This window comes from Somniosus microcephalus, chromosome 1, assembly GCF_052327205.1.
Source record: "Somniosus microcephalus isolate GS21.2 chromosome 1, FLI_Smic_1.0, whole genome shotgun sequence".
NCBI classification, from domain to species: domain Eukaryota; kingdom Metazoa; phylum Chordata; class Chondrichthyes; order Squaliformes; family Somniosidae; genus Somniosus; species Somniosus microcephalus.
The window spans coordinates 120,306,135-120,333,378 of NC_140987.1; the positions used below are offsets into that span (position 1 = coordinate 120,306,135).

Genomic DNA, 27,244 nt, shown 5'->3' on the forward strand with positions numbered 1-27,244 from the left:
TTATATGCCCTTGTTTTCAGTCGGATACTATCCTTTATTACTTTACTTAGCCACGGATGGCTGTCTTTTCTTTTACACCCCTTTTTCCTCAGTGGAATATATTTTTCTTGAAAGTTGTGAAATATTTCCTTGAATGTACACCACTGCTTATGTACCGTCTTACACCTTAATCTATTTTCCCAGTCCACTTTAGTCAACTCTGCTCTCATACCTTCATAGTCTCCTTTATTTAAGCTTAGTACGCTGGTTTGAGATCCAACTCTCACCCTCCAACTGAATTTGGAATTCAACCATGTTATGATCACTCATTCCAAGGGGATCCTTTACTAGGACATTTTTTATTAATCCTGTCTCATTACACAGGACCAGATGTAAGATTGCCTGCCCCCTGGTTGGTTCAGTAACATACTGCTCAAGGAACCCGTCCCTAATGCACTCTAATAACTCTTCCTCAAGGCTGCCCTGCCCAATTTGATTTGTCTAGTCAATATGAAAGTTAAAATCTCCCATGATTATAGCTGTTCCCTTATTACAAGCCCCAACTATTTCCTGATTTATACTTTGACCAATAGAGTTGCAACTGTTAGGAGGCCTATAGACTACGCCCACTAGTGACTTTTTCCCCTTATTATTCCTTATCTCCACCCAAACCGTTTCACTATCCTGATCCTTTGACCCAATATAATTTCTCACTATTGCAGTGATTCCATCCTTTATTAACACAGCCACCCCACCTCCCTTTCCTTCCTGTCTGTCCGTCCTAATAGTCAAATACCCCTGGATGTTTAGTTCCCAGTCGTGGTCACCCTGCAGCCATGTCTCCGTGATGGCCACCAGATCATACCCATGTGTAGTTATTTGTACCGTCAACTTGTCTATTTTGTTATGAATGCTGCGTGCATTCAGATAAAGAACTTTTAAATATGTTTTGTGACAATTTATTCCTGCTTTTACCCCCTTTACTACTTTACCTTTATATATTCTGTCCCTTCCTGACACGCTCTGGTTTTTAATTCCCCCACTGCTTCCTTGCTCTATTGCCTTCTCCGTTGACATTTTTATTTTTCGCTCTCTTGAAACCTCCCCCCCACTAATTAGTTTAAAGCCCTCTCTACAGCCCTAGTTATTCGATTCGCCAGGATTCTAGTCCCAGCACTGGCCAAGTGAAGTCCGTCCCAACGGAACAGCTCTCTCCTGTCCCAGTACTGGTGCCAGTGTCCCAAGAAGCAAAACTCATTTCTCCCACACCAGTCTTTGAGCCACGCATTTAACTCTCTGATTTTATTTACCCTAGCCAAATTTGCTCGTGGCTCAGGTAGTAATCCAGAGATTATTACCGTTGTGGTTCTGCTTTTTAATTTGGCCCCTAGCTGCTCATACGCCCTCAGCAGAACCTCTTTCCTTGTCCTATCTATGTCGTTGGTACCAACATGGACCACGACAACTGGATCCTCCCCCTCCCACTCCAAGTTTCTCTCCAGCCCAGAGATGTCCTTAACCCTGGCACCGGGCAGGCAACACAACCTTCGGGACTCTCGCTCTCAGCTGCAAAGAACCCTATCTATCCCCCTAATGATACTATCCCCTACCACTACAACATTTCTTTTTACTCCCCCCACTTGAATGGCCCCTCGTTCCACGGTGCTGTGGCCAGGTTGCTCATCCTCCCTGCAGTCCCCATTCCCGTCCTCACAGGGAGTAAGAGCCTCGAACCTGTTGGACAAGAGCAAGGGCCCAGTCCTCCAATGACAAAGGAGGATTCCATTGCAATCATTTATAAAGGGAATCCCCTAATGATATGCAATGGAATCCCCAAATAATTATACAATTTACAATACTAAAATATAAATGTACAGAATTTCAATTTTATTCATAAGTCCCTTAATTGCACCAAGCTCAATAAAAATTAAATTTTTTGATAATTTTAAACATCTTATTTGCATAAACTAATTTAAAGTGTATGTGCATCATTTTTGATTTTTAAATGTTTAATTTAAGGCTTATATATACACCCTTACGCTGATGAAAGCAGGCCTCACTCCTGCTTTCATCAGCCGTAGGATTTTTGTGGGCAATTGCAGGGCAGTTATTGGGCAAATAGCCCAACTCTGCGCCAGCGATACTGATTTTACAGTCGGTTCGGATGATCTGTCAAGGTGTACCTTGACAGATCGCAAGTTCTGGATTTCGGGATCATTGAAATGGATTACGACGGCATACTCTGAGTACGCCGTCAGGGAGACCGCAATTTCAGTGCCATAATGTTTATAAACCTTTAAGGTAGGCACTACTGTGGGCAAGAACAGAAGGTCTTTACAGGGAGGCAATTAAAAAAAACTGATCAACAACCCAAAAAATACAGGAATTTATGGAGGAAATCGGTTAAAAACTTTAATAATCCCTACACATTGTTCAGACATGGAAATGATGAGAAAAGTTATTTTCAGTTCTCTTTAAAGTCTCTCTGCAGTAATGCCATTCGAATTATTGTATATTTATGGTCCACATATTTGCACAGTACTTTTACAACTGGCAACTTTAAATTTAATTTGCCATGTGTGTCTTCATTTGCAAACTGATCCAATTACCTTGCAATTTGTTAAATGCACCTGTTTCTACACATTGCCAGTGTTGTCTCAAATTTAACAAGGTTAAAATTGTTTCACCAGGTCATTAATGTAAGTTAGAAACGACAGGGATTTAAGCACTGATCCCTGCAGAACTCCACAACACACTACTCTTTCTTTTAACTTCTTATCAGCCCCATATGTTCTACCTTGGATTCCCATAGCTCTTAGTTTGATTAGAAGTTTTCATATGGAACTTTGTCAAAAACTTTCTGAAAGACCATATACTTCTCCAGCTTACTCTTTAGATAGTTTCCATTATTGTACTGTCAGATTATTGGAACTATAGCTGTATGCATCAGGTTCACCACACTTTAAATCTATATAGGTACAATTGCTTGCTTCCATGCCCATGGAACTTCACTACTATCCAAGGGTTCCTTCATGATTGTAGCCTTTGAGCCACAGATTTCCTCCCTAATCTTCTTTAGCACCTGAGGATATATGCTATCTACCCCAGGGGTTCTGTTAGTCTTCAGTCCTTTAAAAAAAATTTAAATCTCTAGATTAAAAAATCCTTCAGTATATTAGGTGTACTATTACTGTAGTACATAGGGAAAAGAGAAAAAGAAAGCTACACAACTTTTATTGGAGACTTTACAAGAGGAAATACTAAGTTAATCAGTACAGGAAACTTTGGTTTATCCGAAGGTTGTATGTCTGGAAACCTCGATCTAACGGCAGAAATCAGCAGCCGTTTTGGTTAGGTTTTTTTTCTTCTCCTAGCATTTTTTTCTTCCAGCATTTTTTTTTTTTTTTTTTTTTTAAAAACAGTCAGGCTCTGGAAAGCGTCTCTGTAGCTTAGCAACAACTTCAGAGACGCTTCCAAGGTACGGGCCGAGTGTTTACAAGCTGTTGCTAAGCAACAGTGTTTGTTGTCAGATACGGAGATGAAAACCTCCGTATCCTTCAACATTAGCGCTGGTCTATCCGGAAGTTTTGATAGATCGGCAGCAGCTCGGTCCCGTCGGTGCCGGATATCGTGAAGTTTCCTGTATTTACTATACTCAACAAGTGTGATTTTTAAAGAATATAAAGAAACGTCAAAGATGAGAAAAGGCCATTTGACCCATTGATTCTCATACTTATAGTAAACTCAATTCCCATCTTATGCAATCTTATTTTGAATGTCTTTAATGCTTCCTTTCTCTACAACCATGATTGCATATGAACGTGTTCTGTAAGTAGTGCATGGCTTGAACCTTACCTATAGGCTCTTCTGCTGGGATTACAGATTTGAGGAAATTGAGCCAAAAGGTCACTTGATTCAGTTGCATTTCATACGGCTCCTCTAGACTGAAAAGCACCATGTGGATAGCAGTGGAGTCATTTGTAGCAAAATAATCATAACAGCAGTAGTAGGCAGGATTGCCAGAGAACTCCCAGACATTAAAATCACCAACACCTAAAAAATAGTGGTTGAAATGCTTCAATTATCCTGAGGTGATCAATAACAGTTTAAAAAAGATATATGGGTTAACAGTGCCATTAATTTTACTATTTAAAATTGCTGAGCAATCAAGACAGTGGCAACAATTTAAACAATAATCCAAGAACTCATTCAGAAAAGCAGCGCTGAGAAACTGTCAGTGAAAGCCCAGAAGGCAGCTACATGGACTGAAACATGAAAATTAGTTGGCATACTATTTCTAAGTTGATCAGATCTATTTTCTCACCCTTTTGAAGGTTCTGACTTTTGCTGGGACAGTTCCCCAGCCCTCTAACATCACATCCAAGCAAACATTTTCATTTGAGTTTTGAGGATGATTGCTTGCAGGTTATTTGACTGTAGGCAGCATCACATCCAAGCCACGACATGCCTTCACCAGATTCTCACACATGCCTGCTTCCAGCAGGGATCCTTGTATAGCCATCCGAAGCAGGACCTCCAGCCGATTTCCCTCTCCCTAAACCATCTGTACCGAGGACCACTGCAAGATCCCTGCAGCTATGCTGGCTAAGGTCAGCTAACTCAAGTTTGGAGTGGGAATTCAATCTGGTTCCTTCCCTATTAAATGGCTCAGCTACTCACCACCATCAGGCAATCACTTGCTTGATAAATGCTACAATATTTTTAAACAAACTGCCAGAAGTAATTGCTGCTCACACGTCACAAATTGATCTGCTGAGGTCTTGAGGTAAAAAAGTGTTCAATTAACCTTAAATTAATGATGTACTGCAAATGCAATTAATGCTTTTAAAATGCTGCTTCACCTATTCAATGTTATACGCCACAATGCAGTACAAAAGCTAAAAAGCTCGAGTTATGTTAATAAGCCTATTGAGATTTACAATAGTAAAAGCAATTAAATATCTTCTATATAAAAATTGCTTTAGAATTCATAGCAGCATTGTATTTAAACCTAGTAAGCAAGCAGCCAGTAAAAAGGTCATGAGTTCCAAGTTTTCAGTTCTGTAGTAAAGCAGACATTTCTTACCATTAACATTAGCATGTTGTATGTCAATAGCTTTAGTGGACTGGTCATCAATTGCATAGTGTAGATTGTGCGTAGGCGAAACAAAAGCTTGCAGCACGCCTTTGGTTAGGCTTGGTTCAAACATCATGCTCCGGCTCCTTACACTGACATTTTCACAGCCAGGGTACAGATTTGAAATGCTCACTGAAACTTAAAATGCGAGGTTAATCAATTATGATGTTCATAAAATTAACAGTTCTTGGACCAAGCAGCTAGTGCATCTTTACAAAGTCACCATCTAACAAAAGATGTAAAGCTTGTTAAATATAAATTATTCAAGTTTAATTTAAACAATTTTTTGTAAAACAATAACTCTGGTGGCCCAATGTGTAAATGGTACTGAACTATACTGATCTCAGTTGGAGCAGCAGTTTGGGGGCTACACAATTGGGCACATCGCCTTTTTATTAGAGAAGGTGGAGGAAAACAAGTCAGAGCTCTTGTTCCCAATCGCTATCCTGAATTACTTTTGAAGTGTATTCACTGTTGTTTTGTAGGCAAACACAGCAGCCAATTTTAACACAGCAATGTTCCATGCTTGTTCACGTTTCATCTTTTTCAGTTCTGATGAAGGGTAATTTGCTTGAAATGTTACCTTATCTGCACTTTCCACAGATGCTAACTGACCTGCAGTGAGTTTCCAGTGTTTTCTGATTTTGTTTCCGAGAGGATCTCATTGAAATGTATAAAATTCTGACAGGGCTAGACAGACTGGATGCAGGGAGGATGTTTCCCCTGGCTGGGGGGGGTCTAGAACAAGGGGTCACAGTCTCAGGATACGGGGTAGGACATTTAGGCCTGAGATGAGGAGAAATTTCTTCACTCAGAGGGTGGTGAACCTATGGGATTCTCTACCACAGAAGGCTGTGGAGGCCAAGTCACTGAATATATTTAAGAAGGAGATAGATAGATTTCCAAATGCAAAAGGCATCAAGGGGTATGGGGAGAGAGCGGGAATATGGTATTGAGATAGAGGATCAGCCATGATCATATTGAATGGCGGAGCAAGCTCAAAAAGGGCTGAATGGCCTACTCCTGCTCCTATTTTTCTATGTTCTATGTTTCCATCATCAGTATCAGTACTGTATATTGCCTTTTATAAAGGACTTTTTCCTCTTGGACTGGGCCCTTAAAATCCCATAGGGCAACAACCCAACTCTGAGAGACCCTTCTCTATGCAGACAAGGACCTGTAATTTCCGATCCCTACGGGTGGGTACGAGCTGTGTACACACCCGTAGGGACCTCGCAAGTGCCGGTTTCAGGCATGCGAAGCGCATGCGCTGAAAACCGGCACTTCCGATTTGTCAAGAATGTTCTTGACAGATCGGATGCCTGCCCTGGAGAAGGGCCACTGCGGGTGGAATGTTCCACTTCCTGCAGAACCTCCGCCTGCTGAAATCCCTTAAAAAATCTTACACCTGGTAAAAGCAGGCATAAGAGTTTATAATGTAAAAATACTTTTAAAAAAGATAATTTTATTTTTAGCCCTGTAAAAAACTTTAATTATTTTTTTCAAAAACTTAAATGTTTAAAATATTTAATTTAATGTAATTTTAACTCATTTTAAAAATGTGGTTTAAATTTTTTTTTAAATTTAATGTTGTAGTGTCTTTTTTCAGTGATCCCCATTCATACTTTTGACCTGGGGATTCCCTTCTCCCAATGGCTCGCCTGGCCCACGTGATCCCAGGGACGCTTGCGAACCGCCTGTGCCCCTGGGATACCTGAGCCTCTGCGCGTACGCACACACCAGGGGAGGCCCAGGATCGGAAGAGTCCAGACCTCGGGAGCCCTCGGGTAAGGGTGTAGGTTTTTTCCAGATCGGAGGCCTCCGCACACAGGAAGCCTCTGATTGGAAAATACGGGCCAAGATCTTCATTACTTCACTGATTTAGCCAAATCAAGTGACTCCTTGTTGCTTTGATCAGTGTTAAGTTTATGGCTCTCTACATGAGCTTGCCTATTTGAATAACCCAAGTACTGTGCAACAAAACCGCACATTAACTTGACAAGAGAATTGTTGTTTTTCTGAATGAAAATTTATATAATAAAATGCAGTTGTAGCACTCGGTAAGTTTACACTACACAAGTGAGCATAGTACTGGTGCTTTATCTGGTTAAAGGCAAAAACTTCAACTTCAACTTGTTTCTTGCCTAACTTAGAAAACGTCCAAAGTTGCTGGACATTGGGAATGAACGTTGAGCAAGGAACAGAGTAATTAGAAGTGGTGGAATACTGGGCTGAAGAGACGTGTTTTGAGAAGATTTTAAAGGCGAAGAGAGAGATGGAGAGGTAAAGAGTTCTACAGAAAGAGCGTTTCATAGAGCAGGACCAATACAACCGACATCAGTCATAAGAACATAAGAAATAGGAGCAGGTGTAGGCAATTTGGCCCCTCGAGCCTGCTCTGCCATTCAATAAGATCATGGCTGATCTGATTTTGGCCTCGACTCCTTTCCTGCCGATTCCCCATAACCCTCGACTCCCCTGTAGCTCAAATATCTGTCCATCTCCGCCTTGAATATATTCACTGACTCCGCCTCCACAGCTCTCTGGGGTAGAGAATTCCAAAGATTCACGATCCTCAGAGAAGAAATTCCTTCTCATCTCCATCTTAAATGAGCGACCTCTTATCCTGAAATTATGCCCCCTAGTTCTAGATTCCCCCACGAGGGGAAACATTCTCTCAGAATCTACCTGGTCAAGCCCCCTCAGAATTATATGTTTCAATAAGGTCTCCTTTCATTCTTCTAAACTCCAATGAGTATAGGTCCAACCTGCTCAACCTTTCTTCATAAGACAACCCATTCATCTCAGGAATTAACCTAGCGAACCTTCTCTGAACTGCCTCCAATGCAAGTATATCCCTCCTTAAATAAGGAGACCAAAACTGCACACAGTACTCCAGGTGTGGTCTCACCAGCGCCCTGTACCGTTGTAGCAAGACTTGTCTACTTTTATGCTCCATCCCCCTTGCAATAAAGGCCAACATTTTATTTGCCTTCCTAATTACTTGATGTACCTGCATACTAACTTTGTGCGTTTCATGTACGAGGACACCCAGATCCTGCTGTACCGCAGCATTCTGTAGTCTCTCTCCATTTACTGTAAATAATATTTTGCTTTTCTATTCTTCCTACCAAAGTTGATAACCTCACATTTTCCCACATTATACTCCATCTGCCAAATTTTTACCCACTCACTTAACCTATCTATATCCCTTTGCAGACTCTTTGTATCCTCCTCACAACTTGCTTTCCCACCTATCTTTGCATCGTCAGCAAATTTTGCTACGGTACACTCGGTCCCTTCATCCACATCATTAATATAGATTGTAAATAGTCCAGGCCCCAGCACTGATCCCTGTTTGCCTAGTACTTTTTCTCTAGTGACAGTGATTGTTTTAAGTTCCTCCCTCCCTTTGGCCCCTTGATTTTCCACTATTATTGGGATGCTTTTAGGGGGAAAAATTCGGTTGCTTTGCGCCTCCAGTTAGCGCCCTCTTACGAAATTCAGCGGGAGATTAGTGGCGGTGGTAATGGTTAGCGCCCCACGGCGCTGCGGGCGATGACGTCATCGCCGTGCGCAGCGCCCCGTTTGCGATCTTCGGTAGCACCTCCTGACTTACCGCCGGACACTATGTCTGACGGGGTCAGGGGGGCCTACCTGCGGCCAGGGCAGCGCTAATTAAAGGAGGTGCCAGGCGGCCATTTTTGTTGCTGGCCGCCTGCCAGCACCTGCCCCCTCTGCCATCCCCGGCCTCCTGAGCAGCCCCCCCGCGGAGTGCCAGCCACGCATCCGTGAGCCCGGCACTTCGAGTGCTGGGCTCTTTTGCCGGCACTCTGATCCCTGGTGGCCCAGCTGGGCCCTGGGTCGCGCTGCCCAAGGCCCCTCCCCTTTACGAAGGTGAGGAAGGCCTGCAGTACTGCGGCACGTAGCACCGCGATATTCCCTCGCAGTGCCCCAAGAGGGAGGAAGGACGCTTCCAGTAGCGCCCCGCTTCCCTCTTGGGGCGCTACCGATGAATTTCGGCCGCGGGGGCGCTACGAAGTTAGCACCCCAAAGGGGGAGTGACTCAATTTTTCCCCCTTAGTGTCTTCTACTGTGAAGACAGATACAAAATATTTGTTCAAAGTCTCTGCCATTTCCTTGTTCCCCCATTATTAATTCCCCAGTTTCATCCTCTAAGGGACCAACGTTTACTTTATCTACTCTCTTCCTTTTTATATACTCAGGACCCCATGAGGTCTCATGGCATCAACTCAAACATGGGCAAGGAAACCTCCTGCTGATTACCACCTACCGCCCTCCCTCAGCTGATGAATCAGTACTCCTTCATCTTGAACACCAATTGGAAGAAGCACAGAGTAGCAAGGGCACAAAATGTCCTCTGGGTGGGGGACTTCAACGTCCATCACCAAGAGTGGCTCGGTAGCACCACAACTGACCGAGCTGGCCGAGTCCTAAAGGACATAGCTGCCAGACTGGGTCTGCGACAGGTGGTGAGGGAACCAACAAGAGGGAAAAACCTACTTGATCTCGTCCTCACCAATCTACCTGTTGCAGATGCATCTGTCCATGACAGCATTGGTGGAAGTGACCACCGCACAGTCCTTGTGGAGACGAAGTCCCGTCTTCATGTTGAGGATACCCTACACCGTGTTGTGTGGCACTACCACCGTGCTAAATGGGACAGATTTCGAACAGATCTGGCAACTCAAAACTGGGCATCCATGAGGCGCTGTGGGTCATCAGCAGCAGCAGAATTGTATTCAACCACAATTTGTAACCTCATGGCCCGGCATATCCCTCACTCTACCATTACCATCAAGCCGGGAGAGCAACCCTGGTTTAACGAAGAGTGCAGGAGAGCATGCCGGGAACAGCACCAGGCATACCGAAAAATGAGGTGTCAACCTGGTGAGGCTACAACACAGGACTACTTGCATGCCAAACAACGGAAGCAACATGCGATAGACAGAGCTAAGCGATCTCACAACCATTGGATCAAATCAAAGCTCTGCAGTCCTGCCACATCCAGTCGTGAGTGGTGGTGGACAATTAAACAGTTAACAGGAGGAGGAGGCTCCAAAAATATCCCCATCCTCAATGATGGTGGAGCCCAGCAGGTGAGTGCAAAAGACAAGGCTGAAGTATTTGCAACTATCTTCAGCCAGAAGTGCTGAGTGGATGATCCATCTCGGCCTCCTCGAGGTCCCCAGCATCACAGATGCCAGTCTTCAGCCCATTCAATTCACTCCACGTGATGTCAAGAAATGGCTGAAGACACTGGATACTGCAAAGGCTATGGGCCCTGACAACATTCCAGCAATAGTACTGAAGACTTGTGCTCCAGAACTAGCTGCGCCCCTAGCCAAGCTGTTCCAGTACAGCTACAACACTGGCATCTACCCGGCAATGTGGAAAATTGCCCAAGTATGTCCTGTCTACAAAAAGCAGGACAAATCCGACCCGGCCAATTACCGTCCCATCAGTCTACTCTCAATCATCAGCAAGTGATGGAAGGTGTCGTCGGCAGTGCCATCAAGCAGCACTTACTCAGCAATAACCTGCTAACTGACGCCCAGTTTGGGTTCCACCAGGGCCACTCAGCTCCTGACCTCATTACAGCCTTGGTCCAAACATGGACAAAAGAGCTGAACTCAAGAGGTGAGGTGAGAGTGACTGCCCTTGACACCAAGGCAGCATTTGATCGAGTGTGGCATCAAGGAGCCCTAGCAAAACTGAAGTCAATGGGAATCAAGGGGAAAACTCTCCATTGGTTGGAATCATACCTAGCACAAAGGAAGTTGGCTGTGGTTGTTGGAGGTCATTCATCTCAATCACATGACATCACTGCAGGAGTTCCTCAGGGCAGTGTCCTAGGCCCAACCATCTTCAGCTGTTTCATCAATGACCTTCCCTCCATCATAAGGTCAGAAGTGGGGATGTTCGCTGATGATTGCACACTGTTCAGCAGCATTCGAGACTCGTCAGATATTGACGCAGTCCGTGTCCATATGCAGCAAGACCTGGACAACATTCAGACTTGGGCTGACAAGTGGCAAGTAACATTTGCACTACACAAGTGCCAGGCAATGACCATCTCCAACAAGCGAGACTCTAACCATCTCCCCTTGACATTCAATGGCATTACCATCGCTGAATCCCCCACTATCAACATCCTGGGGGTTACCATTGATCAGAAACTGAACTGGACCAGCCATGTAAATACTGTGGCTACAAGAGCAGGCCAGAGGCTGGGAATTTTGCGGCGAGTGTCTTACCTCCTGACTCCCCAAAGCCTTTCCACCATCTACAAGGCACAAGTCAGGAGTGTGATGGAATACTCTCCACTTGCCTGGGTGAGTGCAGCTCCAACAACTCAAGAAGCTCGACACCATTCAGGATAAAGCAGCCCGCTTGATTGGCACTCCCTCCACCACCGGCGCACTGTGGCTGCAGTGTGCACCATCTACAAGATGCACTGCAGCAACTCGCCAAAGCTCCTTCAACAGCACCTTCCAAACCCGTGACCTCTACCACTTAGAAGGACAAGGGCAGCAGACGCATGGGAACATCACCACCTACAAGTTCCCCTCCAAGCCACACACCATCCTGACTTGGACCTGTATCGCCGTTCCTTCACTGTCGTTGGGCCAAAATCCTGGAACTCCCTTCCTAACAGCATTGTGGGTGTACCTACACCATATGGACTGCAGCGGTTCAAGGCGGCGGCTCACCACCATCTTCTCAAGGGCAATTAGGGATGGGCACTAAATGCAGGTCTAGCCAGCCAGCGACGCCCACATCCCATCAATGAATTTAAAAAAAAATACTTGTAGAAGCTCTTACTGTCTGTTTTTATATTTCTTGCTAGTTTACTCGCAATCTATTTTTTCCCTCTTTTTTTTTTTAGTCATCCTTTGCTGGTTTCTAAACATTTCCCAATCTTCTGGCCTACCACTAATCTTTGAAACATTGTATGCCTTTTTCTTTCAATTTGATACCATCCTTAACTTCCTTAGTTAGTCATGGATGGTTCATCCTTCTTGTAGAGTCTTTTTCTCTCACTGGAATATATCCATGTTGAGAGTTATGAAATATCTCCTTAAACGTCTGCCACTGCTTATCTACCATCTTACCTTTTAATCTATTTTCCAAGCCTACTTTAGCCAACTCTGTCTTCATACCTTTGTAATTGCCTTGGGATGATGGAAGGGAGGGATGAGTAGAAGGCCACAATCAGAAGAGTGGCGTGTTCAGGAGGGGTTTTAGGGAGGAGGAGGAGCTTACAGAGGCAGTGTAGGGCAAAGCAATGGAGAGATTTATGAACAAGGATAAGGATTTTAAATTTATACATGTCAAGGGACAGGGAGCCAATGAAGGCCAGCAAGGACTACTTGCCCACTAGTTGATGGTACAAGGACTAGGGGACACAGATTTAAGGTTTTGGGCAAGAGATACAGGGGGGATGTGAGGAAAATCTTTTTTATACAGCGAGTGGCGAGGAACTGGAACTCGCTGCCGACGGAAGTGGTGGAAGCGGAGACACTCAATGTTTTCAAGGGGAGACTGGATAGGCACTTGAGGGAAATAAACTTGCAGGGCTACGGGGATAGAGCGTGGGAATGGGACTGATTGGATTGCTCTAGAGAGAGCCGGCATGGGTTCGATGGGCCGAATGGCCTCCTTCTGTGCCGTTATGACAATGACAAGGTGATAACAAGGATTAGTGCAGGACAGGACACCTGTTGTATGATGTGAGCTGTCGTCAAGCCCTTGGATAAATATTTTATACCATTTTATATTACTGAGCCACTTTCATTGGAAACAGTAATAACTGTACCAGTTCGCACCAATGCCAAGTCACCTCCAAATAGGATCGGGCTGACTTACCTACAGTGGCGGTGGCAAATCTTATTGCTCCAAAATTGCATTTGCAACTTTGCGATTCTGCTCATGGCCAGACCCCAAAGTGATGAGTAAAATGCCTATCCCAGGTGGGTTCTGGTGCCCAAGACAGGGGGGAAAAAATGGTTATTTATGCCACTATTTCAGATAGTGCTCTTGTCGTTTGAGACAATCCTGTAGTTCATGCTGTGAACAGTGGTCTTAACTGCTTTTATATTGGCACGGTTTAATTTGGATTCCAGAAGACCAATGCCCGAGATGACTCCTGGCATTTTCACTAATAAAGTTAACTCCCTAACTCCAGTAGCAGACTTGCAGGCCCATGTAAAACTGCTTCTGCGAATCTGGCGCCAGGATGAAGGAGACTGATTTAGCAGCAAGAACACTGGGAACTGGCTCACAGAATCTGAATTTTAAAATGGCATCAATAAAAAAGTATCTCTAGAATGACACCCTCATGCAGTCTAGATTGCACATTTTATAGACATAAAGTTAAGCTATCAGTGTGAACAATCATTAGAATCTCTTCCTGCTACAGCAGACTGCAACACAAATATTTACCACAGAACTGACATCATAAGCTGTCTTTTTATTGGTGACATTTAGTTTGGATTCAGACAGACTGGTGACTGTGAACTGGATCCTGGTGGTTATGCTGCTAAATCCACCTCCTTTAGCAGATTTACAAGTCTGCTGCTGGGATAAGGGAGTCAGATTTCACCGCGTAAACAGTGGGAGCTGACTAATAGATGCCAGTGTCTCTCAATCCAAATTAAATGACATTAATTAGAGAAGCATCTCCTGACTCATCACAACAAGGGATCCTTTGCATTAATTAGTTCTCTCCTCTCCCCCACTCCTCCCCCCTTCACTTCCGAGATGGCACATTGTATTAGCTAAAGACAATCGGTGAAATACCCTGTCTGATCACTTGTAAAACTCTCCCCCTTCCTGATGGCTCAGTGAGCACATGAACCATACAAAACAGGAAGATTCTAATTTCAATGCTCAGTCTGTGCTGAGTTAGTCAACCTCAGCCGGGATGGTGTTAGGGTGTTACAACTGGCTTCAGTGTCTCAGAGGGTAAAAATCAGTCCTTCCTTTCCAACGACTCCTACTAAAAGTGCACATGCATGGAGGTTGCATGGGGACAGGGTTGGACTTGGTTGCGAAGTCTGCTGCAATTATTGAATCAGTTATCAACACTAACCAACAAGGCTTACATGTGAAACGTGGCCACTTGAGTGAGGTACCCATGGAATCATACCCCAGCAAAGGGTAAACATCTTCAGATAAAGGAAGGGAGCCAAGAAAATTGACAGATGAAAAAACCTGTTCCAGTGTCAGAGTGTGTAATCCGAAACTGACTTTGCCTGCCATTCCCAGTCACCTCCATGGTTTGGCTCCTGTTAGCATGGGTTTATATAGAACTGTACAAAAATGTGCATATGCAGGCTTGCAGAGTGGTAGTTTAATAACAGTAGTGTGACATTCTTATGCCAGGAGTAACTAAGCCACAGGCAGATCCTGTAAGAACCACTTCAAAAGGAGCTAGTGGGTGCAAGGCAGTCACATATCTAGTTTTTTTTGATCCTTTTATAAGTTTCTTCCACCTGTTTTTGTGAAACTGCACCACAGTTTAACAGGGTAAGGTCACCAGCTGTAGAGAGAAACTGAATGCTCAAAGCCCAGCTCCAAGGCCAAATCAATCTCTCAGCCGAAGAACGATTGAATTCAATTTGCGTTAATTATGTCTTCATGCCTACTGTATAAAGAGTGATAGATACCCAGCCACGGTTACAACGCAGCCATCTCAGATGATGTTGGTCTCAAGTATTGCAGAAAGTCACAAATTTCCCACCGTATCAAACTGAGAACTGAAGAAGCATTGTGCACAATTGTAAACAAGTAATATATATGGAGAGCCAGGTTCGAATCCCAGTTTTGGCAATATTCACACAAACTATTCCCAAATGGAAGCAGGGGAAGGTAGTTTATCTGATCTTGACCAAGTCTTCAACCTGATCAGCCTATACTCAGAAAATAGTACAGTCTTGCCTGGACTGTGTGTTATTTTGCCAAGTGAAATAGACAATATTCACTTTCAACCAGTTACATAATGATCTGGGAAGCAGCTGTTTTGATAGGTGACCGTCCCAAAGTGAGAATTCTAAAATATGACAGATTGTGCCTGTACCTCTAAGATACAGCACAATTATAACACCTACAATATAAATAACCTTCAGCTTGCTGTTTAGAAATGTTAAGGATACCTGTTGGTTTTGATGATAATGGGGAAGGTGGATAACGAGTTGAGTTGGTAGATGACAGCCTTGGTCTGCGTCTCCTGAAAAAACTTCGCAGAAGCCCACATTTGAGAGATTCCAGAAGTGCTGTTTTTCCTGAACCTGAATGTCCGAACAGCTTGAGTTTTATTCGGACTTGAGAATTCTGAGAAAGTCTAAGCTGTTGAATGAAGATTCCTCTATGTGTATCCTAAAGCAAAGCAAAGCAACAAAATTAATAGAGGCTCACTGCTTGACATCGTCTCCACAGGTGAGTCATCAATGACTCTAAGGCGCTGAAAGGGGCTATTTTTAGCATCTGGTTAATGTGTTCATTTTAAATTCCCGTGTGCATTATTTAAACAAAGTCAACAACTTTGTTGAAATAGCAAAGATGAATTTGGCACAAACGTCAACTATAGTACATGCAGTGATTTCAATATATAAATGTAAACCACAATAAATTAAACATTATCTGAAACCCTGTAGTTTATACTGTAAGGAGCATGCATCCATGTGCATTTTATCTGCTTATAATGCAGTAGCGGACAAAAAAAATTGCGTAAATCTGAAATGGATAAATATTTAAAAGTAGTTCAGTTTTCTTTCAGCAGGTGTCAGCAGAGAAGAATGGAAATGTGTCTGAACTCAGGAGGGACACAGACAATGCATAAAAGTTATAATTGCTTTGTGCACAACAACTGCCAGTTGGCATGATGCATAAAAACTACCTGATTTGGAAAAACACACAAAAATTGACATAGCCCACTTGCTAGAATGTAAAGTTGGTGAAGCAGTGCTGCTCCCTCTGGCTGAAATAATATCCCGGGGCCAATATAAACACTACCACTAGAGGGAGTGTGTCCTCTTTTCTGGTGTGGAGATGCCGGAGTTGGACTGGGGTGGACAAATGTAAGAAGTCACACAACACCAGGTTATAGTCCAACAGCTTTATTTGAAATCACAAGCTTTCGGAGCGCTGCTCCTTCTTCAGGTGAAGTGGAGAAATGCATAAAGACACAGCTTACATAGTCAGAGAATCATGTCAGATGTTTACAGGTAACCTTTCCAACTGCCATTTATCACACCTCGGCAGAGAGATAATCACAGCAGTCAAAGGTGTGAATGGTGTCCAAACAGGTCAGTCAGGGAAACATTACATGTAATGTTAACAACAATGTAATGTCTCTGTGCAGGTGGAAGTAAAATATCCCACTGCACTTGTTGAAAAACAGCAGGGAAGCTCACCCAGTGTCCTGGCCAACATTTATGTCTCAACCAACATGCCTAAAAACAAATTAACTGGCCATTTTAGCTCATTGCTATTTGTGGGAATTACTGCGCTGAAATTAGCTGCCATGTTTGCCTACAGCACAAAACCACGGTGACTATACTTCAAAAGCATTTTACCAGCTGTGAAGCGCTTTGAGTCACCATGTGGATATGAAAGACGCAAGTTCTTTCTTTTAGTGTTGTGGAATCTATTCTGCAACATAAAAGGGATGAATTCAACTGCACTGTCAGCTGAGGACATAAAGAAAAGCATCTTCCTGAAGTGCTTCTGTAATATAAAGAGGATCTCTAGCATTGCAACCACACTGGCCTACTAAATGCAAACAAGAAAAGCCTTCCAATTATTGGAAGTTTCTCTGAGTTTTGCAATTGAAAAGTTTTTCTGTTCATTATATAATGTAATTATATTATACCCTCTATTGTTTCCCAATTTTCAAATCACCCGAGATAGATTATTAATGGATAGCTTTTTTTAAATTTTCCCGTTAACATTTTGTGACAAGGAAGCCTGTAAAAAAAAATAGAAATTATGGGACTGGAGTGGCTGAAATCTTCATGTTGTATCTATGTGACTCATCGCTCAGTAGGCCTGTGTGGTTATGATGCTGATTATTATATACCATATATTACAGAACTATTTCAACAACCCCTAGGTTCCCAGTGCTGTGAAATCCACCTCCAAGCATCAGGACACCAATGGCCAGCTTCCTGGGAGTTACAGTGGAGAAACGCGCCAGAGTTTGTAATCTGAAATATGCCAGGCCGTGGCATCATCCCCACTAGGGGTAGTAACAAAATGAGGTGGAATGCTCCATCCACATGGTACCTCCTGCCCACCTTGGCAATGGTGATACAAGCTTAGTCAGACCTGTAGGGTTAAATCCCCAATAAAATAAAAATGGAAATTTCCCTGGCGATCCCATCCTACTAGTCTTATTTTGTAGCTTCCTAACTTCTTTTGGCTGGCAGTGGTTGGTGATCATGGAATGGCAGACAGACACACAATATGTATTTAGTAACATATGCATCGTAATTGTATTTTAGACAAGATAAATTACTGAACAGCTTTACAGAACTGGGAAGACTCTCCAAGCAAGCAGCAATGCAATCCAAAAAACCCCAGAGATTTCTGGGCGGCAATGTGGCCAGCAGAGTTCTCATTATCAGTTAATAAGATGATCTGTTTAATGTACAGGTAAAGTGGGTAGCTAAAGGCGACCAATGAAGTCCACAGCACACTGAGTAGTGATTGATGAGATGAAGCACACTAATGCTACATTTATATTGCAAAACCACTTCTAAAAATGATTCTGCAATGTCATTGCTGTAGAAATCATTCTATATATATTCTGACGAAAGGTCATCGACCTGAAACGTTAACTCTGTTTCTCTCTCCACAGATGCTGCCTGACCGGCTGAGTATTTCCAGCATTTTCTGTTTTTAATTCTATTTATACTGTTGGTTAGTTTTGACAGTTTAATCAGATCAATTTTAAAATATACTGTATTGGCACACAGATTTAAAGTCACAAATAACTATTTCCAGGGCTGTGTGCACTGGCTAAATGAAAGCAAACTTATTTTGGCCTGTTATGGGACAATGTGTGGTTACTTCAGTTGGTTGGACTGCATTGCTGCTGTGTTTGCCTACAATGGTAAGCTGTTTCACATTTGTGCTGGAAGCAGCACTGCCAGTAATGAGGGTCAAAACCACCTACTGTATTTTGGAGCTTTCAAGACTGTGATAGCTAGATTTTTGTTAGGTAAAAGTATCAAGGGATATGGAGCTACTGTGGGTGAATGGAGTTGAGGCACAGATCAGCCATGATCTAACTGAATGACGGAGCAGGCTCGAGAGGCTGAATGGCCTACTCCTGTTCCTTTGATTCGTTGGTGCATTCTGCCTCTGGCAGCACAAATCCAGTACCTGATCGGCTGAGGACTTTACTGCTGCTGTTGATCACCATGTATGAAAATCTATTTACTGGTATAGTGTTATTATATAGTAGTTATATTCTCTTCCCCCATAAACAGTCACAAGGACACAATGTTTAAACTGCATCAGGTACCTTTATTTCTGACAAATTAAATTTTTTTCTAACATTGTACAGTCCTTCAATTTCTAGCTTAACTGCCTGACCATTTCACGGGAACATGGAGATACCACTGTGGGAGGAAAAAGTACAAGCTGCCAAAAGTGTTGCTGGAAAGGTGTGTTAACATATGCTCACTGTTAAGAGCCCACATTTGTACACGTGTTACCTTTTTAAGCCTGGCAAGTAAGTTAGCAACTTGTTCATGCTGTTCTGCTCGAGCAAGATCTTCTGCAGTTCTTCCATCCTGTTAAACAACCAGCAATCAATCCAATTAGTTTGATTTCCGCTTAATTTCATATTTAACCTGTGAAAAGTCACACTTGGCAATCTGTGTATTTTATTTTCACACTCTTGGGCTAGAATATGAAAGGTGGCAACTGTGTAGCCAGACGCTCAGCCAAGAGCTACTTAGCAATTCACTCAGGAAGATTTTGAAATGAACCAGATTCACTGCACTGATTGCATAATAATTAGTTCCTGCTATAACCGCATTTAAATACAACATTTCTGGATGAATGCATAATATAACTAAATGCCTGCTGAGAACAAAGAGGAAGAAAAAAGCTTCACAAAACATCTCCCCATGCTCACATTACTAATTGGCAAGAATATTAGCGCTTTTATCCTGAACACTAGTGACTTCAGATAAAGGGTTTTTCAGTTTTGTACGTCACTTTCAGTTTATTTGGTATAGTTCTAATAAACATATGTGCTATGCCCAACCTTTAAAAAAAGACTGTTCCTCCCCTGAATCATAGAATCATACAGCACACAAGGAGGCCATAAGGCCTATTGAAAGAAAGACAGACTTGCATTTATATTGCGACTTTCACAAGCACCGGACGTCCCAAAGCGCTTTACAGCCAATGAAGTACTTTTGAAGTGTAGTCACTGTTGAAATGTAGGAACATATTGTGGCTGTGCTGGCTCTTTGAAAGAGCTGTCCAATTATTCCCACTCCCCTGCTCTTTCTCCATAACCCTGCAAACCCCAGGTCTCTGTTCCTGCACCTGCTTTAATTGTACCATTTAGTTTAACATAGAACCATAGAAGATAGGAGCAGCAGTAGGCCATTCGGCCCCTCGAACCTGCTCCACCATTTAATGAGATCATGGCTGGTCATCCAAATTCAGTACCCTGTCCCGGCTTTCTCCCAATATCCCATTAGCCTCAAGAAATATATCGAACTCCTTCTTGAATATATTTAATGAATTGGCCTCAACTGCCTTTTGTGGTAGAGAATTCCACAGGTTCACCAATCTCTGGGTGAAGAAATTCCTCCTCATCTCTGTCCTAAATGGCTTACCCCTTATCTTTAGACTGTGACCCCTGGTTCTAGACTTCCCCACCATCGGGAACATCCTTCCTGTGTCTAGTCCTGTTAGAATTTTATAAGTTTCAATGAGATCCCCTCTCATTCTTCTAAACTCCAGCAAATATAAGCCCAATCGACCCAATCTCTCCTCATACGTCATTCCTGCCATCCCAGGTATCAGTCTGGTGAATCTTCGCTGCACTCTCTCCATGGCAAGAACATCCTTCCTCAGATAAGGTGACCAAAACTGCACACAATACTCAAGGTGTGGTCTCACCAAGGCCCTGCACAACTGCAGCAAGACATCATTGCTCCTGTACTCGAATCCTCTTGCTATGAAGGCCAACATACCATTTGCCTTCTTAACCGCCTGCTGCACTTGCATGCTTACCTTCAGCGACTGGTGCACAAGGACACCCAGGTCTCGTTGCACTTCCCCTTCTCCCAATCTATTGCCATTCAGATAATAATCTGCCTTCCTGTTTTTGCCACCAAAGTGGATAACCTCACATTTATCCACATTATACTGCATCTGCCATGCATCTGCCCAATCACCCAACCTGTCCAAATCATACTGCAGTTTCTCAGCATCCTCCTCACAGCACACACGCCCACCTAGCTTTGTGTCGTCTGCAAACTTGGAGATATTACATCTACATCAAGGTAGCCCCAAAACAGCGGCGGCAACAGAAACAATGCCACAGGAAAATTAACACTGGAGCACTCAAAGACCTTGCTAAGAAAGCCCTATTCAGCCTGCGCCTCACAAACCTGACGACTCCCAGTGATTCAGAGACACAGACTGTCCACAGCGTCTGGTCTGCACTCAAGGCATCCATAATCAGCACTTGTGAAGAGACGCTCGGTCACTCGACCAGGAAACACCAAGACTGGTTCGACGAGAACGACCAGGAGATCCAGGAGCTAATAAACCACAAACGCAAGGTATTCCTGATCTGGAAACAGCAACAGAACTCGAGAGCAAGAAAGCAGCTCTACAGACGCCTGAAGGCCAAGGTCGAAGAAACAACTCCCGACCTAAAGAACAGATGGTGGGTGGATAAAGTGCAGGAGATCCAGTAACTAGCCGACAACCACGACGTGCGTGGATTTTTAGCGCAATCAAGACCATCTACGGCCCAAGCACCCAAGGCCCTACCCCACTGCGGGCCAAGAATGGAGAGGTACTCATCAAGGACAGAGAGGCAGTCAGTGCGCGCTGGAAGGAGCACGTCGAAGATCTCCTTAACCACGACTCTGTCTTCGACACGAGTGTCCTCAACACCATCCCACAACATGCTACCCGCCACCATCTCAGCACAACCCCAGCCCGGCATGAGGTTGAAAAGGCCATCTGACAACTGAAGAACAACAAGGCCTCAGGAGCAGATGGAATCCCCGCCGAGGCACTAAAGCATGGCGGAGAAGCACTACTGGCGCGAATTCATGAACTCATTTCTCTTATCTGGAAGGAGGGGAGCATGCCAGGGGATCTCAGAGACGTCGTAATTGTGACCATCTTCAAGAAAGGTGACAAGTCCAATTGCGGTAATTAGAGGAGTTTCCCTGCTGTCTGCCACAGGGAAAGTCATCGCAAGAATCCTCCTCAATCGCCTTTTCCCAGTGGCCGAAGAGCTCCTCCCAGAGTCGCAATGAGGATTCCGCCCACTAAGGGGCACAATGGACATAATCTTCACCCATAATCTTCACTGCACGTCAATTACAAGAGAAATGCAGGGAACAGCACCAACCACTGTACATGGCCTTCTTTGATCTCACAAAAACCTTCGACACTGTCAACTGTGAGGGATTATGGAGTGTCCTCCTCAAATTCGGCTGCCTTCAAAAGTTTGTCACTATCCTCCACTTGCTTCACGACGACATGCACGCTGTGATCCTGACCAACGGTTTCACCACAGACCCAATTCACGTATGAACCGGGGTCAAGCAAGGCGGTGTCATCACACCAACGCTCTTCTCGATCTTCTTTGCTGCAATGCTCCATCTCACCCTCAGTAAGCACCCCACTGGAGTGGAGCTAATTTACAGAACAAACGGGAAACTGTTCAACCTCCGTCGGCTCCAGTCCAGATCCAAGGTCGTCCCATCCTCTGTCGTCGAATTACAGTATGCAGATGACGCTTGCGTCTGCGCTCACTCGGAGGTCGAACTCCAAACCATCGTCAACACCATCACCGAAACGCACGAGAGCATGGGCCTTACATTAAACATCCATAAGACAAAGGTCCTCTACCAACCTACCCCCACCACACAGTACTGCCCCCCGATTATCAAAATCCACGACAAGGCCTTGGACAACGTGGACCACTTTCCATACCTCGGGAGCCTACCGTCAACAACGAAGTCCAATACCTCCTTCAGTGCGCCAGTGCAGCCTTCGGTCGCCTGAGGAAGAGAGTGTTTGAAGACCAGGACCTCAAACCCAGCACTAAGCTCATGGTCTACAGGGCAGCAGTGATATCCGCCCTGCTGTATGCCTCAGAGACATGGACCATGTACAGCAGACACCTCAAAGCACTGGAGAGGTACCACCAACGCTGCCTCCGCAAGATCCTGCAAATCCATTGGCAGGATAGGCACACCAACGTCAGTGTTCTCACTCAGGCCAACATCCCCAGCATCGAAGCTTTGACCACGCACGATCAGCTCCGATGGACAGGTCACATTGTCTGCATGCCCGATACGAGAATCCCAAAACAAGCGCTCTACTCGGAGCTCCGGCACGGCAAGAGAGCTCCAGGTGGGCAGAGGAAACGCTTCAAGGACACCCTCAAAGCCTCCTTGAAAAAGTGTAACATCCCCACCGACACCTGGGAATCCCTGGCCCAAGACCGCACAAAGTGGAGGAGAAGCATCCGGGAAGGCGCCGAACACCTCGAGTCTCTTCGCTGGGAGCAAGCGGAAGCCAAGCGCAGGCAGCACAAGGAGCACACGTCAACCCAAGCACCCCACCCACCTGCCCCTTCAACCACCCTCTGCCTCACCTGTGACAGAGACTGTAGGTCCCGCATTGGACTAATCAGTCACCTGCGAACTCATTTTTAATGTGGAAGCAAGTCATCCTCGGTTCCGAGGGACTGCCTGTGGTAAACCACTGTAGTTCACTGTGTTCACTGTTGTTGTTGTCGTTCACTCTTGTTTCACTGTTGTGCCTGACTATGCCTCAGCTGACTCCGCCCCTGGGCTACCGAGTATAAGAGCGGCCGCATGGCAGCTCCTGGCATTCGGTCGTCCACTAGAGGCATAGTCCTGATCTGTCTGAAGTGCAATTCAGTAGTTAATAAAAGCCTGTCGTTCTGAACTCTGCTCAGCCTTTTATTAGAATTGATAGCGCATCAATTTTATTAACTACTGAAAAAAAAAACGATGCTGCAGATTCTTAAGATCAAGTGCCTGGAACTCGACCCGCAAGAACCGGACTCGACTGCTAAGTTCTCGCATTGGCTGCACTGTTTTGAGTCCTTTCTGACTGCATCCGGCGAGACCATCGCCGCCGATGCCGACAAGCTCAGGGTGCTGAACTCTAAAGTAAACCACCGAGCTTTTGCCCTTATCCGGGACGCTACGAGCTACCAGGGGGCTATCGACATCTTGAAGGAGCAATACGCACGCCCGGTCAACTATGTTTACGCAAGACATCTCCTGGGGTCTCGCAAACAACAGCCCGGGGAACCCACAGAAGCATACATACGGGCGCTGAAGGAACTCGGCCGAGCCTGCGAATGCAAGCAAGTAACAGCCACGGAACATACGGAGGAGCTCATCCGGGACGCCCTCGTGGCGGGCCTCAGGTCCACTCACACATGGCAGCGACTGCTGGAAAGTAGCGAGCTCGACCTGAAGAAGGCGATTTCACTCACCCTCTCGTTGGACGTAGCCCACCGGAACATGGAGGCCTACTCCCCGGACCGCACGGCCGCCTCATGGATGCCGCAGCCGCTGCCACCTTGGGACGCGGCGCCGCCACGGGCCCCGGCCTCAACTGCTGCAGCGATGTCCCGCCCGAGCCAGAAATGTTATTTCTGTGGCCAAACCAAACACCCCAGGGCGCGCTGCCCTGCGAAAAACGCGGTCTGCTCTGCCTGCGGTAAGAAGGGACACTACGCTGGCGTCTGCAGAAGTCAGAAGACCCCTACCTCCAGCAGCGCCGCGTGCGATTCGTGGGAGCGGCCATCTTGCCTCCCTCCAGCCTCGTGGGGATCGGGATCGTCATGGGCGCCGCCATTTTGTCCTTCCTCTCCGACGCCGCCATCTTGTCCGCCATTCTGCCAACGGGCCCCCGACTCACCCACCGCCGCCTCACCGGGGTTCTACAGCGACGCTACCGACTCCACAGCGGCCTCCATCACGCTGGATCAATCCAGACCCCATCAGCTAGCCAGGTCCACGATGGACATCCAGGTAAATGGCCGCGCCACAACTTGCCTTTTTGATTCCGGGAGCACGGAGAGCTTCATACACCCTGATACAGTACGGCGCTATTCCCTCTCGGTCCGGCCAATGCGCCATCAGATCGCCATGGCCTCGAAATCCCACTCAGCAGACGTCGGCGGCTACTGCGTAGTGACCCTCTCGGTGAAGGGCTCCGTATATAAAAATGTAAAGCTATTCGTCCTGCCACATCTCTGCGCTGCCGTTCTACTGGGGTTGGACTTTCATTGTCACTTTAAGAGTGTCACCTTGACATACGGTGGACCTCTTCCCCCACTCACTGTCTGCAACCAGCAGTTTTTAAATTGCCCGCCGCGCCCCACCTGTAGTCTCTCCACCCTCAAAATCACACCCCCCCCCGTTCGCCAACCTCACCCGCGACTGCAAGCCTATCGCCACAAAGAGCAGGCGATACAGCACCGGGGACAGATCCTTCATAAGATCTGAGGTGACGCGGCTCCTGAAAGAGGGGATTATTGAGGATAGTACCAGCCCCTGGCGAGCCCAGGTGGTAGTCGTTAAGACTGGCAACAAGCAGCGCCTAGTCATCGACTACAGCCAGACTATCAACAAGTACACCCAGTTGGACGCATACCCCCTCCCCCGCATAGCCGACATGGTTAATAAGATAGCGCAATACCGCGTTTTCTCGACCATTGACCTCAAGGCAGCATACCACCAAATCCCTATCCGCCCTGAGGACCGCCAGTACACAGCTTTCGAGGCAAACGGCCGCCTTTTTCACTTCCTCAGGGTTCCTTTTGGCGTCACCAACGGTGTCTCCGTCTTCCAGAGGGAGATGGACCGGATGGTCGACGAGAATGCGTTACAGGCCACGTTTCCCTACCTGGACAACGTGACCATCTGCGGCCATGACCTGCAGGACCATGACGCCAATCTTGATAAGTTCCTCCGCACGGCCCAACTCCTAAACCTCACGTACAACAAGGAAAAGTGCATATTCCGCACAGCCCGCCTCGCTATCCTTGGTTGCGTGGTGAAACACGGAGTCATCAGTCCTGACCCTGACCGGATGTGCCCGTTGATGGAACTTCCCCTGCCCCACTGTCTCAAGGCCCTCAAAAGGTGCCTGGGCTTCTTTTCCTATTACGCCCAGTGGGTCCCTCATTATGCGGACAAAGCCCGTCCACTTATCAAGTCCACTTCCTTCCCCCTGACGGCGGAGGCCCGCTTAGCCTTTCACCGTATAAAAGATGACATTGCCAAGGCCACCATGCACTCGGTAGACGAGTCCATCCCCTTCCAGGTGGAGAGCGATGCATCCGACTTTGCCCTGGCCGCTACCCTTAACCAGGCGGGAAGACCCGTGGCCTTCTTTTCACGAACCCTCCAGGGCTCCGAACTCAGACACTCCTCTGTGGAAAAAGAGGCCCAGGCCATTGTGGAGGCGGTGCGCCACTGGCGGCACTACCTGGCTGGAAAACGATTTACCCTGCTTACTGACCAGCGTTCAGTTGCTTTCATGTTCAACAACAAGCAGAGGGGTAAAATCAAAAATGACAAGATTTTGAGGTGGAGAATCGAACTTTCCACCTACAATTACGACATCTTGTACCAGCCAGGGAAACTCAACGAACCCTCAGACGCTCTATCGCGAGGCACATGGGCCACCGCGCAGATCGATAGACTACGGGGCCTCCACAACGACCTCTGCCACCCGGGGGTCACCAGGTTCTTCCATTTCATTAAGGGCCGCAACCTGCCTTACTCCATCGAGGAGGTCAGGACCATGACCAGGAGCTGCCCAGTCTGTGCAGAGTGCAAGCCGCGCTTCTATAGGCCTGACAGAGCAAACCTGATCAAGGCCACCCGCCCTTTTGAGCGCCTGAGTATCGACTTTAAAGGGCCCCTCCCCTCCTCTGACCGCAATGTGTACTTCCTCAACATAGTTGATGAGTACTCCCGTTTCCCTTTTGCCATCCCCTGCCCGGACATGACCACCGCTACGGTCATTAAATGCCTGCACAACCTCTTTGCTCTGTTCAGTTTTCCCAGCTATATTCATAGCGACCGGGGCTCGTCCTTCATGAGCGACGAACTCCGTCAGTACCTGCTCATGAGAGGTATTGCCTCAAGCCGGACCACCAGCTACAACCCCCGGGGGAACGGACAGGTTGAAAGAGAGAACGCGACGGTCTGGAAGGCGGCCCTCCTAGCCTTAAAATCTAGGGGCCTTCCGACCTCCCGTTGGCAGGATGTCCTACCCGATGCGCTCCACTCCATCCGGTCACTGCTGTGTACAGCCACCAACGCAACCCCCCCATGAGCGAATGTTTGTTTTTCCCCGGAGGTCCACATCTGGTAACTCACTACCACACTGGCTGACGTCCCCAGGGCCCGTCCTGCTGAGGAAGCATGTAAGGTCCCACAAAACGGCTCCCCTGGTAGAGAAGGTTCACCTCCTCCATGCCAACCCCCAGTACGCCTACGTGGCATACCCGGACGGGCGGGAGGATACAGTCTCCATTAGAGACCTGGCACCCTCGGGGTCCACTGACCCGCCACCATTGCCCCCCACCACGACCCCCTCCGACACGGCCCAAAATTCAGTAGACCCAATTCTCACCCCTGTCCATTCCACCCCAGTAGACGGCATGCCGCGCCCCCAGGACCAGCCGGAGCCCACTCGCCCACCCAACACCAAAGGGGACGATACGCCGGTGCTGGACCCCGCTCAAGACGCGTCGTGGGAAGCTGTACCATCGCAACCGTCGCCACGAAGATCTCGACGGCAAACGAGGCCGCCCGACAGACTCGCCTA

The 27,244-nt window shown here is 46.3% G+C and overlaps 1 protein-coding gene across 7 annotated transcripts in view; it reads right to left on the reverse strand.

The window, feature by feature from the left end:
• Window positions 1–27,244, reverse strand: part of dapk1 (death-associated protein kinase 1) — a 252,251-nt gene that overhangs the window by 25,715 nt on the left and 199,292 nt on the right. For 6 of the 7 annotated variants that reach the window (XM_085985055.1, XM_085985078.1, XM_085985052.1 and 3 more), the window contains exons 19-22: window positions 18,862–18,939; window positions 15,295–15,517; window positions 5,066–5,254; window positions 3,835–4,032 (exon numbers count right to left, since the gene is read on the reverse strand). In XM_085985055.1, coding sequence (XP_085841181.1) covers window positions 3,835–4,032; window positions 5,066–5,254; window positions 15,295–15,517; window positions 18,862–18,939 — 688 coding nt within the window. The remainder of the gene's footprint in view (window positions 1–3,834; window positions 4,033–5,065; window positions 5,255–15,294; window positions 15,518–18,861; window positions 18,940–27,244) is intronic. The other variant, XM_085985086.1, reaches the window with a different exon arrangement.